This window comes from Eschrichtius robustus, chromosome 8 (assembly GCF_028021215.1).
Source record: "Eschrichtius robustus isolate mEscRob2 chromosome 8, mEscRob2.pri, whole genome shotgun sequence".
NCBI classification, from domain to species: Eukaryota; Metazoa; Chordata; class Mammalia; order Artiodactyla; family Eschrichtiidae; genus Eschrichtius; species Eschrichtius robustus.
In genome coordinates this window covers 20,930,332-20,948,061 of record NC_090831.1, presented here as the reverse complement: position 1 = coordinate 20,948,061, position 17,730 = coordinate 20,930,332, and the positions used below count along the sequence as shown (strand labels likewise).

Below are 17,730 nucleotides of genomic sequence, written 5' to 3'. Positions count from 1 at the left end.
GCATCCTGAACAGACTAAGAGTTTATAAAGAGTTTATGTTGAATGCATTAATTTAAATCCCTCCCAACTCTGAATTGTTTATTTTTCATAGCCTATTAAAGTTAATAGTAATAACAACAATAGTAAAAAGAAACCATGTCTTTAATGCAGAAGTGAGCACAGTCTAACATACAGTACCATGGCCTGACAAAAGTATTGGATTTTTCATGCTGAGTAGTTTTCTTATTTTTTGACCTTCTGCAAATTATTGACAGACCATTTAATGCTCAAGGAGCTTTTGTGCATGGAGGGAAACACTCACTGCTATTTGTATTTTAGAGCTCTGTTTAATAAACACATAGTTAATTCAGTACAACTTGGAAAAATCAATTTTTCTTAAACATGTAAATGTTTATTGCGAATTTCATTAGGTAAAGTCCCTGAAACAACTTAAACTAAATTAAAAACTTACAAAGATGTTCCTTAGAACTCTCAAATGCCATACACAGCAGACACACATACATAAATGCTATATCATTAGCTATTATTACTTCTTTTATATTTAAACTTATCCTAAAGTAAATAATATGAATCTAGTTTGTATCTTCACTATTTCTATACTTCATTATTTTTATTCCTTCCAGATTACAGTAACACTTATTTTGATTCCTCCTCAGGAAACAGTAATCTACCCAATCTCAAAAGACTACTTTTGCAAACCAGCAAGGATATAGGATGTGGTTATCTTGTTTAGGGCACAAGATCTGTCTGCTTCTCCCAAATTATTAAAACCCCAGCCCCTGGGTTCATAAAGTTAAGTTTCCTTTTCATAGTTAAGCTTTGGTTGTTATATCAGTAAGACTTTTTAAGTCCACATCTTTCATTTAGATTTTAGAGTTTTGTTACGCAGTGCTCTCTCTGATAGCATCATTTTAAAAGTCGCATAAGGGAGTGATCTCCAAGACATATTGAGTGAGAAAAGCAAGAAGCAGAAGGCTATATGTAGTCTGCTGCTTCTCTGTAAGAAGTCAAGGGGGCGGGGAATACATGTATTTGCTCATATTTTTTCAAAAAAAAAACAATGGAGAGATAAACCAAAAGCTACTAAAACTGGTTACCTAGAGAAAGGGATGGAATAGAGTAGATAAAGAGGCAGGAAAGGGAGCAATACTTCTCTGAGTACTCCTCATTTATTGTTTTGATTTTTGCTGTCATGTAATGTTACAAATAATTGAAAAAGCATAATTATATCAGAAAAAAAAGATGACCATCGACACACAAAAAAGTATTATTTTAATGAAAATACCGGGTAAGATATATATATCTTGAAAGCAAAAAGAATTGCATAATTTTCTTAAACTGCTTTCCATAGTTCTTTGGTTAGTGGTCTTGTGGTATGGTTATTGCAAAACCACCATATGGGTGTTGTAGGATGAAACTAATAAGCAATTAGTTAATGTCAGGCAGACCATGGGTGCCTCCTGATGCAATGCATTAGCAGGAACCCAACATCTCTGCATTATTCTTGTCATCAGAGAAAAAGAAGGAAAAAAGAACCTGAATATCGAGTTTGTAGATCTAACTGCAAACTTGCAGGAAATACAAGAAACAGAACAAATGAAAGGATTCTAGAGGAAATGAGAATGTAGGACATTTTACATGACAGATGATCTGTTTTCTTCAATAAATAAGGGGCGTGGGAAAAAAGAAGAAAGGAGAACTATTGCAGATGACAAGAGACATTAGATACATAACAACCAAGTGTAATATGCGGACCCTGTATGGATTTCAACTTAACAGAGCCATATGTGAAAAGGCATTTTCAAGGCAATTTGGAAAACCCAAATATGGACTGAATGTGGAGTCTATATATATCTGAATGTAATCATCACTAGATGATATTCAGGAATTATTGCTCATTTCATTACATTTCATAGACAATTGCACTGTGCTATGTTCTCTAAAAACACCATTTGTTGTTTAAAGATGCACACTGAAGTATTTACTGGTAAAGTAATACAATTCCTGGGATTTACTTTCTAATACTCCAGCAAAAAGGGGGAGGGGAGAATAATTAACAAGATTGGCAAAATGTTGATTATTGTTTAAGCTGAATGAGGGGAGATCATTATATATTCTCTCTACTTTTGAGTCATATTTAAATTCTTCTGTAATAAAAAGATGTTTTTAATGTTACAGATGCCTTTTCTTCTTGTAATTAGTAGGCCTATCTGGAGATTTCATTTCCTAAGAAATGAGAATCAAGTCTGTGAATTTAGTTTCCTCCTTACAATGGTTGATTCTTTAATCTTGGAACACACAGTTAAACTGTCTTTCTGTCTACTGTCATGAGAGCAGTTCCTCTCTTTTTGTTTTTTTTGTAACTGTTTGGCTTACTCACAGTTTCTTGTATTCAATCTTCTCTGTTTGCACAAATAGAAACAAATACATATTTATAAATAGGCATGTCCTTGCTGTGGAGGACTTCATAGCGTGAGGCCATAAAAATGACTGCACGCTGAAGCCATGCAAAGCAATCTTAATAATCCATGGGGAAAATTACAATTGTTTGTGGTCTGTAAAATATTTTATCAAAACATTAAAAACTCTCTGACTGGCAGTTATAACTGTATACGAAAGAAAAATGGGGGGGGGGGCAAAGCTAATGTTTATTTAGTATACTGTAATTTAAAATATTAGAAACATTGAGGGTTAAAGTGTTTTATGTCTTTGTGGGAAAAAAAAAAACCTTCATTTTTCTCTGAGGGTGAAAGAGAAATGAATTATCTGTCCAGCCTAGGTTGAGCCCTCTAAGAAATCCTAGGCACCTAGAGATTTACAGGTTGCAAAGTCGTATCTAGTTTCTGTTTATTCTAACTTATGAAGTGGACAGCCTTTCTATGCCTTGGTGAATTGTCATACTCCTTTCTTAAGCTGGATCAGCTTCCAATATTTTGTGCTTTTAATGTCACGAAATATCTCTATGAATTCCTTTTCAAATAAAACTTTAGATTTGAAGTAGCTATAGTGTCTCTTAGAATTCTGTGCAAACTTTTAAAGATTCTCTGTAGGCTTCTAGCTAGACGTTGGACACAATCTGATTGTGTTTTATAAGGTCATTTTCAAAATATTGACAATATTTACCCCTCTAGATCAGTGGTTTTTAATAATTTTAGGATCTTATAGCAATGGTTTTCAAGCGTTTTTCATGTGACATTATACTCAGTGCAGTAATATTCTAGAGGATAAGGGGTGAGGAGGGGAGGACCAAGAATCCCATCCCCTGGGTCTTCTCTCCCCAGCTCCTGAGGTTGCCCCCAAACACCTCCAAGAACACAGTTTGCAGATATCTGCACTCCATAGTGGATCAAAATTCTGTGGTTGATAAAGTCATTAAGACACCCACACACCATGATGCAGATCAACTATGATCAAACATATGGGTTCTTCCCAGTGTATTGGTGCATCTGAATCATCCCAGGCTTGGCAGAAATATCCCATCCCTCTATTTCTGTCTCTCTGTTGTAGATCACTGATTAGGATCTGGTGTTACTCTCCACCCATCCTTCTAAATGATGCTTCAGATTGTTCCTGGCTCTCAGCACCCACCGTGACCATGGCTTTGATTCTACTTTTCAGTGCCTGACGTCACCAGCAACTAGCCCTGCCTGTGCTCACTGAGACACCAGCCTGGGATCTAGAGGTATCACGCATGGTCCCACACACATCTAATTCGTGTTGCTCTTTCTCTCCCCACGTGCCTTTTGCTATTTTAGCTTCTCTCAGGTGCACAGTCTTTGTTCTGAAAGTCTCCATATTCTGAATTATTTCCTTGCCCTCTTTACAGAATTAAAACCAGCTGTTGGAGCTGGTTGTTCCTTTCATTAACTTGGTCTGGTTTTTAAGTTAGGTCTCATTAATGTTTCGGCCATATCTTTGTGAGCATAATTCCCAGGCGGATGGCAGAGAGAATGGAGGGGGCGTGGAATACAGAGGAAGTAGATTAGAACGGAAAGAAAATATCCTCCTTTAAAGCTTTCCATAATGCTATTTTTGTCATTGTAAAGATACAAGAGAGGAGGAGAAGGAGAAAGGGGGAAATTTAGTAGAAAGATTTTGTCAGAAAGAGGAAGAATAACTGCCTGTCCAAATGCTTCTTGGAAATTTGGGGAGGTTACTATGAGTGTGGCTTTGTGCATATGTGTGTAGGGGAGTGGGGTGGGGTGTTTGTATATGTGTATGTGATGTTCCTTCACGTTTCTGAGTGCCCCCAATTTCAAAAACAGTGTGACCTCACACCTCTCATGAAATCTAAAATCTTTTTGAGAGCTTCCATCCAAACTTAAGATGTATATGTAGAATGTTTGGTTAATAATACTTACCAGCTGATCATCCAGTCCAAAAAGTTGTTCCATGTAAGTTTCCGACAGTCTCCGAATTTTGGGTTTCATTGATGGATCAATGCACATATCCCTTTAATAAAATCATAAAATGCAGTCAAACATTAATTTCATTTCATAGTAATTAGTTCCATAATTAAATCAGTGATTTTAATGGGTGGAGGGGAAGGGAAGGGAAGGAAAAACACTTCCCCTTGGGAGAGGCATGTCAGAATCACCTGGAGGGCTTTTTCAAACTACTCCCCCTCAAGATTCCGCAGTGCTCCCCAAGAAGGCATGACCTCCTTGTCCTCATCCTCAACTTGAAATAAACTGCCCTATGAGCACACGTTGTTGATGAGAGTGTGCTATGTTTCTAACTTAAGAACCAGTGGAGAAATTGTTCCTATTGAAGTTTGGGGGACTTAAAAGCCTATGGATAGGCAGAACACTCTATGACATAAATCACAGCAAGATCCTTTTTGACCCAGCTCCTAGAGAAATGTATATAAAAACAAAAATAAACAAATGGGACCTAATGAAACTTAAAAGCTTTTGCACAGCAAAGGAAACCATAAACAAGACCAAAAGACAACCCTCAGAATGGGAGAAAATATTTGCAAATGAAGCAACTGACAAAGGATTAATCTCCAAAATTTACAAGCAGCTCATGCAGCTCAATAACAAAAAAACAAACAACCCAATCCAAAAATGGGCAGAAGACCTAAATAGACATTTCTCCAAAGAAGATATACAGATTGCCAACAAACACATGAAAGAATGCTCAACATCATTAATCATTAGAGAAATGAAAATCAAAACTACAATGAGATATCATCTCACACCGGTCAGAATGGCCATCATCAAAAAATCTAGAAACAATAAATGCTGGAGAGGGTGTGGAGAAAAGGGAACACTCTTGCACTGTTGGTGGGAATGTATATTGATACAGCCACTATGGAGAACAGTATGGAGGTTCCTTAAAAAACTAAAAATAGAACTACCATATGACCCAGCAATCCCACTACTGGGCATATACCCTGAGAAAACCATAATTCAAAAAGAGCCATGTACCACAATGTTCATTGCAGCTCTATTTACAATAGCCAGGACATGGAAGCAACCTAAGTGTCCATCATCGGATGAATGGATAAAGAAGATGTGGCACATATATACAATGGACTATTACTCAGACATAAAAAGAAACAAAATGGAGTTATTTGTAGTGAGGTGGATGGAGTTAGAGTCTGTCATACAGAGTGAAGTAAGTCAGAAAGAGAAAAACAAATACAGTATGCTAACACATATATATGGAATCTAAGGGGAAAAAAAGGTCATGAAGAACCTAGTGGCAAGACGGGAATAAAGACACAGACCTACTAGAGAATGGACTTGAGGATATGGGGAGGGGGAAGGGTAAGATGTGACAAAGTGAGAGAGTGGCATGGACATATATACACTACCAAACGTAAAATAGATAGCCAGTGGGAAGCAACCACATAGCACAGGGAGATCAGCTCTGTGCTTTATGACCACCTAGAGGGGTGGGATTGGGAGGGTGGGAGGGAGGGAGATGCAAGAGGGAAGAGATATGGGAACATATGTATATGTATAACTGATTCACTTTGTTATAAAGCAGAAACTAACACACCGTTGTAAAGCAATTATATGCCAATAAAGATGTTAAAAAAAATGGTTCTGAAGAACCTAGGGGCAGGACAGGAATAAAGACACAGACGTAGAGAATGGACTTGAGGACACGGGGAGGGGGAAGGGTAAGCTGGCACAAAGTGAGAGAGTGGCATGGACTTATATATACTACCAAATGTAAAATAGATAGCTAGTTGGAAACAGCCGCATAGCACAGGGAGATCAGCTCCGTGCTTTGTGACCACCTAGAGGGGTGGGATAGGGAGGGTGGGAGGGAGATGCAAGAGGGAGGAGATATGGGGATATATGTATATGTATAGCTGATTCACTTTGTTATAAAGCAGAAACTAACACACCATTGTAAAGCAATTATACTCCAATAAAGATGTTAAAAAAAAAAAACCTATGGAGGGGGACTTCCCTGGTGGCACAGTGGTTAAGAATCTGCCTGCCAATGCAGGGGTCACAGGTTAGATCCCTGGTCCAGGAAGATCCCACATGCCGCGGAACAGCTAAGCCCATGCGCCACAACTACTGAGCCTGTGCCCTAGAGCCCGCGAGCCACAACTACTGAAGCCCGCACGCCTAGAGCCCGTGCTCCGCAAGAAGAGAAGCCACCGCAATGAGAAGCCTGCACACCACAAGGAAGAATACCCCCGGCTCTCCGCAACGAAGACCCAACGCAGCCAAAAATAAATAAATAAATAAATTTATTAAAAAAAAAAAATAACAGACTGAAAACTACTTGGGGTAACTAAATGTCCTAGCTCAATAAACAATCACGATGATTTTATATATATATATATATATATATATAAAAAGCCTATGGAGGGATTCTTTGACAACCTTAAGATTGGAAACATTCATTAGCAAGACCTTTTTTGATAGTATACAATGAGTGTTTTACCTTCAAAATAAAATACCTTCCTACCGTAAATCAAAACAGTACTTACCAGAGAAGACTTTCAAGACCATTTTCCATTACAGCAGTGATCATTTCCTCTAAATACCTCAGGGGATCCTCAGGACATGTAACAAGTAGACCACATAACAGAGCCTGGGAAAATGAAATGGAATCAGTGTTTCTGGCTTTGCATGTTCTTACTAAGCAAGAGACTGTCTGTCAGACAAAGTCAAATAATGTGACAGTTTTTAAACTAAATGTGCTTTATAGATACCCCTCTGTATTTATTCAATGTTACCAAATAACCAGAGCAACATGCAGTTTACCTTTACTCTTAAAAAAAATTCCATTGTAAATGGCGAGTTGTTGCACAGTGTTTTGCATTATGTGAGTAGTACTTTACAGTCCAATTGAAGAAATAGTTGTGATTACCTTAGATCAATGGTTTCTACCATTTTTAAATATGAGAAACTCCTTTTTTATTGAAGTATAGTTGATTTACAACATTGTGTTAGTTTCTGGTGTACAGAAAAGTGATTCAGATATAGATATAGATATAGATATATTCTTTTTCATTATGGTTTATTATAGGATATTGAATATAATTCCCTGTGCTATACATTAGGACCTTGTTGTTTATCTTTTTTTTTTTTTAATAAATTTATTTATTTATTTTTGGCTGTGTTGGGTCTTCGTTTCTGTGCGAGGGCTTTCTCTAGTTGCGGCGAGCGGGGGCCACTCTTCATCACGGTGCGTGGGCCTCTCACTATTCGCGGCCTCTCTTGTTGCAGAGCACAGGCTCCAGACGCGCAGGCTCAGTAGTTGTGGCTCACGGGCCCAGTTGCTCCGCGGCATGTGGGATCTTCCCAGACCAGGGCTCGAACCTGTGTCCCCTGCATTGGTAGGCGGATTCTCAACCACTGTGCCACCAGGGAAGCCCTGTTTATCTTTTTTATATATAGTAGTTTGTATCTGCTAATCCCAAACTCCTAATTTATCTTTTCCCACTCCTCCTTTTCCCTTTGGTAACCATAAGTTTGTTTTCTGTGTCTGTGAGTCTGTTTCTGTTTTGTAAATAAGTTCATTTGTGTCATATTTTAGATTCCACATATAAGTGATATCATATGGTATTTGTCTTTCTCTTTCTGGCTTACTTCACTTAGTATGATAATCTCTAGGTCCATCATGTTGCTGCAAATGGCATTATTTCATTCTTTTTTTATGGCTGATTTGTTTTCCATTATATATATATAATGGAAATTGAATCAGTGATTTTAATGGGTGGAGGGGAAGGACCTGCCATATATATATATATATATATTCCACATCTTCTTTATCCACTTATCTGCAGGTGGACATTTAGGCTGCTTCCATGTCTTGACTATGAGGAACTCCTTTTTAAAGTTAAAAATTCCTCAGACCCAACCATGAAAGTGATTGAGAAAATTCAACATCAAAATCATAATCTACTGTGAATTCAAGAAGTCTTTTTAAAATGCTTTTGAATTTTATCATTCACAGCATCTACAGGGTACATATTTGAAAAAGTGTGGCACAGTTCACATACCTGATAAACAAATGACTTATTGAATTAGATCTAAGGTAATGTTTAAGGCACATATATGGAACCTCAGAAAGCTGTTGCCGTCTTATTTTCTTCTGAGTTCCTCCCAAAAGCAGAAACTTCTCATAAAAGTATTGGTGAGGGGCTTCCCTGGTGGCACAGTGGTTAAGAATCCGCCTGCCAATGCAGGGGACACGGGTTCGATCCCTGGTCCAGGAAGATCCCACATGCCATGGAGCAATTAAGCCCATGCGCCAAAACTACTGAGCCGGCGGGCAACAACTACTGAGTCTGCATGCCACAGCTACCCACGCACCCAGAGCCCATGCTCTGCAACAAGAGAAGCCACTGCAATGAGAAGCCCGTGCATCGCAATGAAGAGTAGCCCCCGCTCACCACAACTAGAGAAAGCCCACACGCAGCAACGAAGACCCAATGCAGCCAAAAATAAGTAAATAAAATAAAATAAATTTAAAAAATGTATTGGTGAGACGTATATTGAATACCTCTCCATTTGAGACAGAGAAAAAGATTTACAGCACACATCCCACAGAAACCACCTGGAGTGCTTAGACATTTCTCTTTGCCTCTTTGGTTCACTGGTGGGTCTCCTGGTACAGGTGTGGGGATGTGTATGTGTGTATAGCGGGTGAGGCACTCTCTTTAGCCCTTCCTCCACGTAGGGTCTCCTCTAGCTGGCTTTTTTCCTACTCCTCTCTCTCATGAACAAAATAATTCCACCTCTGAGTCATGCAGAGTTCTTCCCACCTCTCTCCATGAGCCAAGTGTCAACAGATCCAGGCCTGGGGATCCTGGGTTTTAGACTCTCAGCAGTTCTCATAGTGTTCCTCCACATAAGAGGATAATTATCCTGACTGAACCTGCACAACACATTTTCCCATTTGCAGTAGCTCCATGTTCCCCCCTTAGTGTGCAGCCTGCGGGCTGGGAACCTAGCCCTTAGGGCTATGGCCAAAGGGTAAGACCTCGATGTCTCTCCCTTCCCAGGTCTGCCTCCAATGTAGCCCCACCCCAGCTGCTTACAGTGAGCACTCAGCCATCTGCAGACTAATTTCCTTCTCCCCCAAACCTAAAGAATATAGTGGTACAGCAGATCACTGTTCTCACCAAAGTTGGCAAGCTGGATTTGAATAGTCTATATTACCTAAGGGCTGACGTTGTCTATTACCTGGAGGCTAGACTTCAGACAGCTCCCTAAATAGCCCTGATGAAAAGCCCATCTGCCGGGCTTCCCTGGTGGCGCAGTGGTTGAGAATCTGCCTGCCAATGCAGGGGACACAGGTTCGAGCCCTGGTCTGGGAAGATCCCATGTGCCGCAGAGCGTCTGGGCCCATGAGCCACAATTACTGAGCCTGCGCATCTGGAGCCTGTGCTCCGCAACAAGAGAGGCCGCAATAGTGAGAGGCCCGCGCACCACGATGAAGAGTGGCCCCCACTTGCCACAACTAGAGAAAGCCCTCGCACAGAAACGAAGACCCAACACAGCCATAAATAAATAAATAAAAACAAATACTTAAAAAAAAAAAAAAAAAGCCCATCTGCCTTCTAGCACTTCTGTGCCTCGATCACTAGAGTACTGAGTTTCTCTACTCCCTACTCCACGTCCTCCCCTTCATACTAGTCTGGTACCCAGTTAGTCTGGCAGCAGAATAACCTGGGGAGTGAATTGGTCTCAGAGGATGAGGTCTAGGAACCTGCATTTTGATTGGCTCCCCAGTTGATTCCTATCACACTGAAGCCTTACTGGAATTCAGCTTTAAAGTAAATTATTGAGAAAATTGGGATCTGATAAATGAATATGACAAGTTGCTTGTTTCTTTATATTTCCAAGCTCCACAGATCAGAAAACTACTTTTCCTGAAAAGTTATCCTGCAGAAATCAAATCAAGTTGAAAGGATAAGTCTATGGAATGCTAATAAAGTCATATGGAACTAGCATAGTTCAAATGTTCACTTTTTGCATAAGAAATCTCACTGTTCATAGTTTCCCACTGGGCAAAATAAAATATCCTGAGGTTTCACATATTAATGTGTGAACAGTGCATAGCTCCATGCAAATATGAAAGCATAGTTAGTGAATCAATAGATTTTTTTTTCTGCTATAAAACCATTAGCTTGGTCTTTATAAGGAGAGACAAAATATGCAAACATGCCCGCAAAATGAATGTTTGACTCTCAAAAACAATTAGCAGGGCTTTATTATTGCTAGCCTTCTTAGTAGAAACTTACGTGGTCAAGGACAAAAAAAAGACCGTGACTTACTTGGCTTTCTCAGGCTTGTAAATTCACAAAACAATTGTGCAATCCTCCACTTTCTTTGGCTCTGCCTCCCTAATCTCAGTCCAGAATATTTCTCAAATATTCTGAAAAATGTCTGGGTACTGAGGACAAAGAAGGGTTTATCGAAGACGGTTGTTTCTACTCCTTTTCAGTACTACCCATCTTAAAAGAAGCAAGATAATGCAGTGAATGGAGTCCTCTGGGTTTAACTCCTGGATCTGTAATTTTCTAGTATGTAACCTCTGACAAGCTACTTCTCTTGTTCTTCTGTTTCCTTAACCATACATGGGATAATAAAGGTATATATGTCATAGGGCTATCATGATAATTAAATGAATTAATATATGTAAAGTACTTTGAATTGTTTTCTAGCACAAAATAAGTACTCAATAGATAATAATGATAACAAGCCATCATCATTTTTTAAACCATTCCACTGCTAATTATCACTTCCATTACAGGAAAAGACTTGGACAAAGAGAAAAGAAATTTTAAAATATTCCCTTGTACCATTCAAAGGCCAGTGTAATGACAGAGAAAGAGAGACTTACTTTATACCAAGTCTATTGAAAGAGATTAAGACCAATGCATTTGGTGGGAAATGGTTAGGAGAGAGAAGTTGATAGAACAATAGTTTAAATATAAATAGCAAGGTAGGAACTGTATATTAGAACTATGGGTAGATATAAGACACTTGAGAGAGCAAGTCTTCTTTATCTTTTTAGATACTCAGATAAACATAGGAAAAATGCTAAGGGCCTATATAGCAATATAGAAGATAATTGCTTCATGAGGGCAGAGATAAAAGTGATTACCAAATGCTTGTGGGGTCCTCAGCAGTTGGAGAAACTTTCAACTGGTAAGGAGAAGGCAAGGGTCTTCCTCTTGGCAAGAACAAAGCCTCAGGGGCACAGACCAGTTTGGCTGGAATGGAGGATAAATGTAAAAGAGAAGCAGACAGAGTCACTCTGTGACGACGTCAGAATTCCATACCGGGACCCAGGACTGGATCCTCCTCTAGACACAATAGGTCATTTATGATCAAACCCCTGCAAGATCAATCACATGGCCGAGGTCACAGATGGCCATACAAGAGAGAGTCGCAGCTCAGTGTGTTTCCAAGATCCCTCTAAGGTTGACCTTGACTTTTAGAGGGTATATTCTTGCTTCTGGATTTCACAGATGAGGCAAAGAAGGGCCAAGTGATTCACAGAGCCAGCATGTTTTTAAACTACAAACCCAGGCCTCCCCCCTGGCCCATACCATGCACTCAAACAAAATTGTGTGCATGTGTATCTTCCTCCAGAGCTTGAGAGATTTTTTTTCACGTTATCTATTCCAAAATATTTTATTCATATGCAAACCCCAAAACACATGCTTCTTTCAAGTAGACAGTAATCAACATATAGTTTACACCTTGTTGTTTTTTTTCCAGATGAAATTGCTTTTAAAATTGCAATGTCAGCACCACATAGTTACAGAAACCCCTTTACTTACGAAGAGGCTTAAGTTTCTAAACATTGTCCAAAGTCCCTTCAACCTCCCTACCCTCCAACCCCCAAAACAAGTCCAAAGTGACATCTCAGAAATGCTCACCATTCCCATCTGTAGTGGAGACGGTGTTGGCATGCTGTAGTTCTAGGAGTGTCTTAATTTGTTTCTATGGAAGTTAGTAAGTTAAAAATTTGTAAATAAAGGGGGTTCTGTGTCTTGTCAACATTTAAATAGAGGGTGCCAAATTTTTATTTTAGAAACTCTATAACTAAAAACATATTGAAGATTATCGAAAGGGATCAACTGGATTTAGCCATTAAGGAGGGACCCCAGGGACAGGAAGATGCCCCCAAGGCCAGAACTTGAGGGGTTTTAAGGCAGACTGGACAGGAGAGGAGACAAGGTCTCTATGACATGAGAGCAAGACAATAAAAGCAGGATCCTAATACCTGTGGGATTGTGCCTGGCCCAACAGGGAGGTGGTCACCAGCCATGTAATACCTAGATGAGTAGGTGAATTGTTACTGGAGAAATAATAAGTCATACGCCTTTGGGTTGTTTAAGTGTACCATGGGTTTGCCTCTGGAACTGCATCTATGAACTGGCTGGCGGGGCTAAGGGAACACAGCAAACATAACTGCCCTCAGGGGAAGCCACAATCTTCTAGTCCCAGGGTCCAGCAAAATGAGTTAGTGTGACCGCTTCCTTCTCATCTACATAAGCTTGTGGTCTCTTGCTCATATATTTGGTAATTCCTGATTCTTGCATCTCTGGCAAGTATTTGCAGCTATTAGTCCCTAAAAAAACTTCTGATAGTAGAGTCTATGTGATTTAGAAATAAATACGGTTTTTTAAAATACAGATTGGAAACAATCATGAAAGAAACACAAAGCATAAAAACTGCATAAGAATTTTTAAAAACATGTATTTATTTACTAATTTCTAAAAATAGAAAACTTTGCATAAAGATCATGGTTTGTAACTTAAATATGCCCTCTGCTGGGCAGATCTAGTTTTGCAAACTCCTTTAATCTTTCCTAGTTGTTAAACCGAAACCTGAGCTAACACTTTCTCACTCGCAGATGCAATCTTTATATGTAGGGGCTTAAGAGTTTTGTAGACATTATACCCTTAATATCTTGCCCATCTTTGGTCCCTATGGGGCAGGCCTTGTTTGTAGACAGTGTGCTGACTTCTGCCTAGAATGTAGAAAACTGAGGGAGAAACAGATTTCTAAATACTTCTGATAACCTACTGTTTGATATTCTACCAATAGGGCTTCATTGTATGGACTCCTAGCTTAGTGATAGCTTTTAAAATACAAATGTCTTTTGGAAGGAATATCTCCAAGGAAGGAGATTCCAACAGTGGTGGGATGAGTATTTCAGAGTTCTCAGAGAGAGAAACGATGAATATAGTGAGAGTGAAGAATTAGAAGGCAATATTCAGTTTCCCCACAATTGTATCGAGGCACAGGCTCTCAGTGTCTACATGTAGATAGTTTTTTTAAAACTTTGAATTTCTGAAATATACTTTTGCCAAATCTTAGAATAATATATAGAAAGTAAATATTTTATTGACCAAATTCCCAAGTCTTTGATCATTTAGTTCACTTTTTTTTTCAAATCTAAGATTAAAGTTTAAAACAATACTTGACTCCAAGGTCCAAAAAGATGTCTCTATGTTTATATCTGTTGTATAAATAATACACCTAGATTGCATGACACTGTGCTAGGTGCTGATAGTCTGTGAGGTCTACTCACTTGCTGCAACATGGAGGACATGAACCATGAAGGAAGAGATTATTTCCTGTGATTGATCACAGTGCTTTCAAATTTTGTTTTTCAAATCAGAAAAAAAAAATCATAAAAAAAAAACCCAAACTCAGGAGAATCCCCAAATATAATCTAGATCCTTTCTTAACCTCTAGAACATCCCCCATAGGAGTCCTTAGAACCCTGGGATTCTGCTAAAAAAGAAAAAAAACTTTGGAAATCTATCAGTATGCAATTAGTCACACACAGGCCTACCTGAAAGCAGAGTGAGAAGATTTTATGAAAGTGCCATTGTAAGCTGGGAAAGAGGCTGACCCATCTAGGAAAGAGGGTGTCCAGGAGACCTCAGCTGGCACAGCAGCCAGAGGAAAAGGGCTCTCGTCCCAGGGAGACCAGACACAGGCCTGCAAAGTGACCAGCCAGCTGGTTTCCTAGGATGAGAAACCAGCACTTGCCAGCAATGAGTGTTTTTATGCTTCCTATGCTTTCTTTGTATGTTTTTTTTCTAATTCTCCATCAATAAAGTTCACTTGATAATAGTATGGGAAAGCAAAAAAGGAGGCACTTTTCCCTACACATAAGCCTGTTTTCATTATTTTGTTTAAATATATGAACTTTTTCTGATCATAAAAATAGTATATGTTCTATGTAATTTGGAAAGTTAAAAAAAAATACAAAGAAAATAAAAAGCAACCATCATACTGACAACCAGAAATAGCCTCTAATAAAAATTTTAATTTCAGTCTTTCCTCAATACATATATTTTTACAAAATTAAAATTAGGATCATACTATATATAGTTTTTTTTAAAAAAATAAATTTATTTATTTTATTTTTGGCTGCGTTGGGTCTTCGCTGCTGCGTGCGGGCCTTCTCTAGTTGTGGTGAGCAGGGGCTACTCTTCATTGCAGTGCATGGGCTTCTCATTGCAGTGGCTTCTCTTTGTTGCGGAGCATGGGCTCTAGGCACGCCAGCTTCAGTAGTTGCAGCATGCGGGCTCAGTAGTTGTGGCTCGCGGGCTCTAGAGGGCAGGCTCAGTAGTTGTGGCGCACGGGCTTAGTTGCTCCGCGGCATGTAGGATCTTCCTGAACCAGGGCTCGAACCCGTGTCCCCTGCTTTGGCAGGAGGATTCTCAACCACTCTGCCTCCAGGGAAGTCCCTATATATAGTTTTATATCTCTTTTTTTTATTCCTGGCTAGTTATTACATTGCGAACATTTTTCCATGCCACCAAAAATTCTTCAAAATATCATGTATTGAGGTTGGTTGATAACCTATTGCATAAAATTATACCATAAATGTTTAAAATTTATAAATGGTTGGACATTTAGGTTGTTTCTAACTTTTTCCCATTATTAAAAATTATATGATATACATATTATCAATACTAATGATGAAATGTACATATCCTTAGAATATAGAATCAAAATGTGTATTTTGAAGATCTTCATACATTTCTCAAAATTGCTTTTCTAAAAAGATATTATCAGCTTATACTTTCATTGATAGCCAACGGGAGTGTCCCATTCACCTTGCCAACACTGAGAATTAAAACATTTTTATTTTTGTTGATTTGATGAAAATAATTCATTTTCATCTACATTTCGTTTTTTTCAGTGCAGTTAAATTAGTTTTCTTACATTTACTAGCTGCTATAGACTGAACCGTGTCCCCACAAAATTCATATATTGAGGGGCTTCCCTGGTGGCGCAGTGGTTAAGAATCCACCTGCCAATGCAGGTTCAAGCCCTGGTCCGGGAAGATCCCACATGCCACGGAGCAACTGAGCCCGTGCGCCACTACTACTTAGCCTGCGCTCTAGAGCCCACGAGCCACAACTACTTAGCCCATGAGCCACAACTACTGAAGCCCGCACGCCTAGAGCCCATGCTCCACAACAAGAGAAGCCACCGCAATGAGAAGCCCACGCCCTGCAACAAACAGTAGCCCCCGCTCGCCGCAACTAGAGAAAGCCGGCACGCAGCAACGAAGACCCAATGCAGCCAAAAATAAATAAATAAATTTATTTTTTAAAAAAATTCATATATTGAAACTCTGTTCCCCACTGTGATGGCATTTGGAGATGGGGCCTTTGGGAGATAATTAGGTTTAGATGAGGTCATGAGGGTAGGATCCTCACGATGGGATTAGCACCCTCATATAAAGAGACACCAGACAGCTTGCTCTCTTTCTTTCTCTGACAAGTGAGGACACAGTGAGAAGGCAGCCATCTGCAAGCTAGGAAGGGAGCCATCAACAGAACTCAGCCATGCTGGCACCCTGATCTTAGACTTGCGGCCTCCAGAACTGAGAAAATAAATTTTTGTTATTTAAGCCACCCAGTCTATGGTATTTTATTATAGCAGCCCAAGCCAAACAAGATACTAGCCATCTATGATTTTCTATACATTCGATATGTCATTTTTTGGGACAGCCTTCATTTAGATAAGGATGCAAGATATAACAGTAACCAAAGAGAGAATCTCAAAGGGATGGTAAAATTCAGAACGATAGCAGGGCCACTTGTTGAGTCTCTACTCATGTCACCCGAAGTCTCCTCTGGAGTCTTTCTCAGCTAAGGGTTTAAAGGGTTTTGTGGTTTGAGACAAGCCATGGCAACAGTTAGTCCATGACTTACTCTCTGTCTTAGACCATTTGGACTCCTGTAACAGAACACCATAGACTGGGGGACTAATAAACAACAGAAACTTATTTCTCACAGTTCTAGAGACTGGGAAGTCCAAGATCAAAGTGCAGGAAGATTCTGTGTCTGGTGAGCACCACTTCCTGGTTCACAGATGGCTATCTTCTGACAGTGTCCTTACGTGATGAAAGGAGCAATGGAGCTCTCTGGAGTCTTCATTATAAGTATTCTAACCCCATCCATGATGGCTCCACCCTCATGACCTAATCACCTCCCAAAGGCCCCACCTCCTAATACCATCACATTGGAGATTGGGTTTTAACATATGAATTTTGGGGAGACATAAACATTCAGTCTATAGCATGTTCATATCACTTTGTTCATTTTTTACAATATGAAACTAATCACTGTGATTCCTGAAGATTTGAAAATAGGTATCAATTTATTTTGGTGCATGTGAGAACAACTGTCCCCTGTGTGACACTGATTGCAGGTGACCGACCTGACTAGACAGCTGCTCCACCCTCCCTGTGCCACTCAGACTCTTCCTGAAGTTCCAGAAGCTTGGTGCCTGTGAAAACAACAACCTTCTCAAAGACACAATGATCATATCTGGGTCAAAGGTAATTTTCTCTGGCTTATTAAATATGTTAATGCATTCTAGACCTGCACTAATATGGCAGCTACTAATTTCACGTGGCTATTGAGCACTTCAAATGTGGCTAGTCCAAATTGAGATGTGCTGCAAGTGTAAAATACACAATTTTGAAGACTTAGTATGATTTTATATTGAGTCCATGTTGAAATGATTATAGCCTGGATAGACTGGTTTGTAGAAAATCTATTGTTAAAATTAACTTCGCCTATTTCTTTTCACTTCTTTAATGTGTCTGTAGGACACCCAAAGGGATAAATGCACAGAGCACTCAGGAGAAAGTTTGAGCTACAGACAGCTTCAGAGTCATAGCTGCAAGGGGTTGAAGCTGTTTTCTACTAGCATATGGTAGATGCACGGCAAATGCTTGCTGATGAAATGGTCA

General features: G+C 39.4%; 1 protein-coding gene across 1 annotated transcript in view; it reads right to left on the bottom strand.

Moving 5' to 3' along the window:
• The window catches only part of FBXL13 (F-box and leucine rich repeat protein 13), a 188,044-nt gene that overhangs the window by 164,454 nt on the left and 5,860 nt on the right, over positions 1 to 17,730 (bottom strand). The window contains exons 2-3 of the mRNA XM_068549800.1: positions 6,962 to 7,065; positions 4,362 to 4,452 (exon numbers count right to left, since the gene is read on the bottom strand). Of these exons, the coding sequence (XP_068405901.1) occupies positions 4,362 to 4,452; positions 6,962 to 7,065 (195 nt within the window). The remainder of the gene's footprint in view (positions 1 to 4,361; positions 4,453 to 6,961; positions 7,066 to 17,730) is intronic.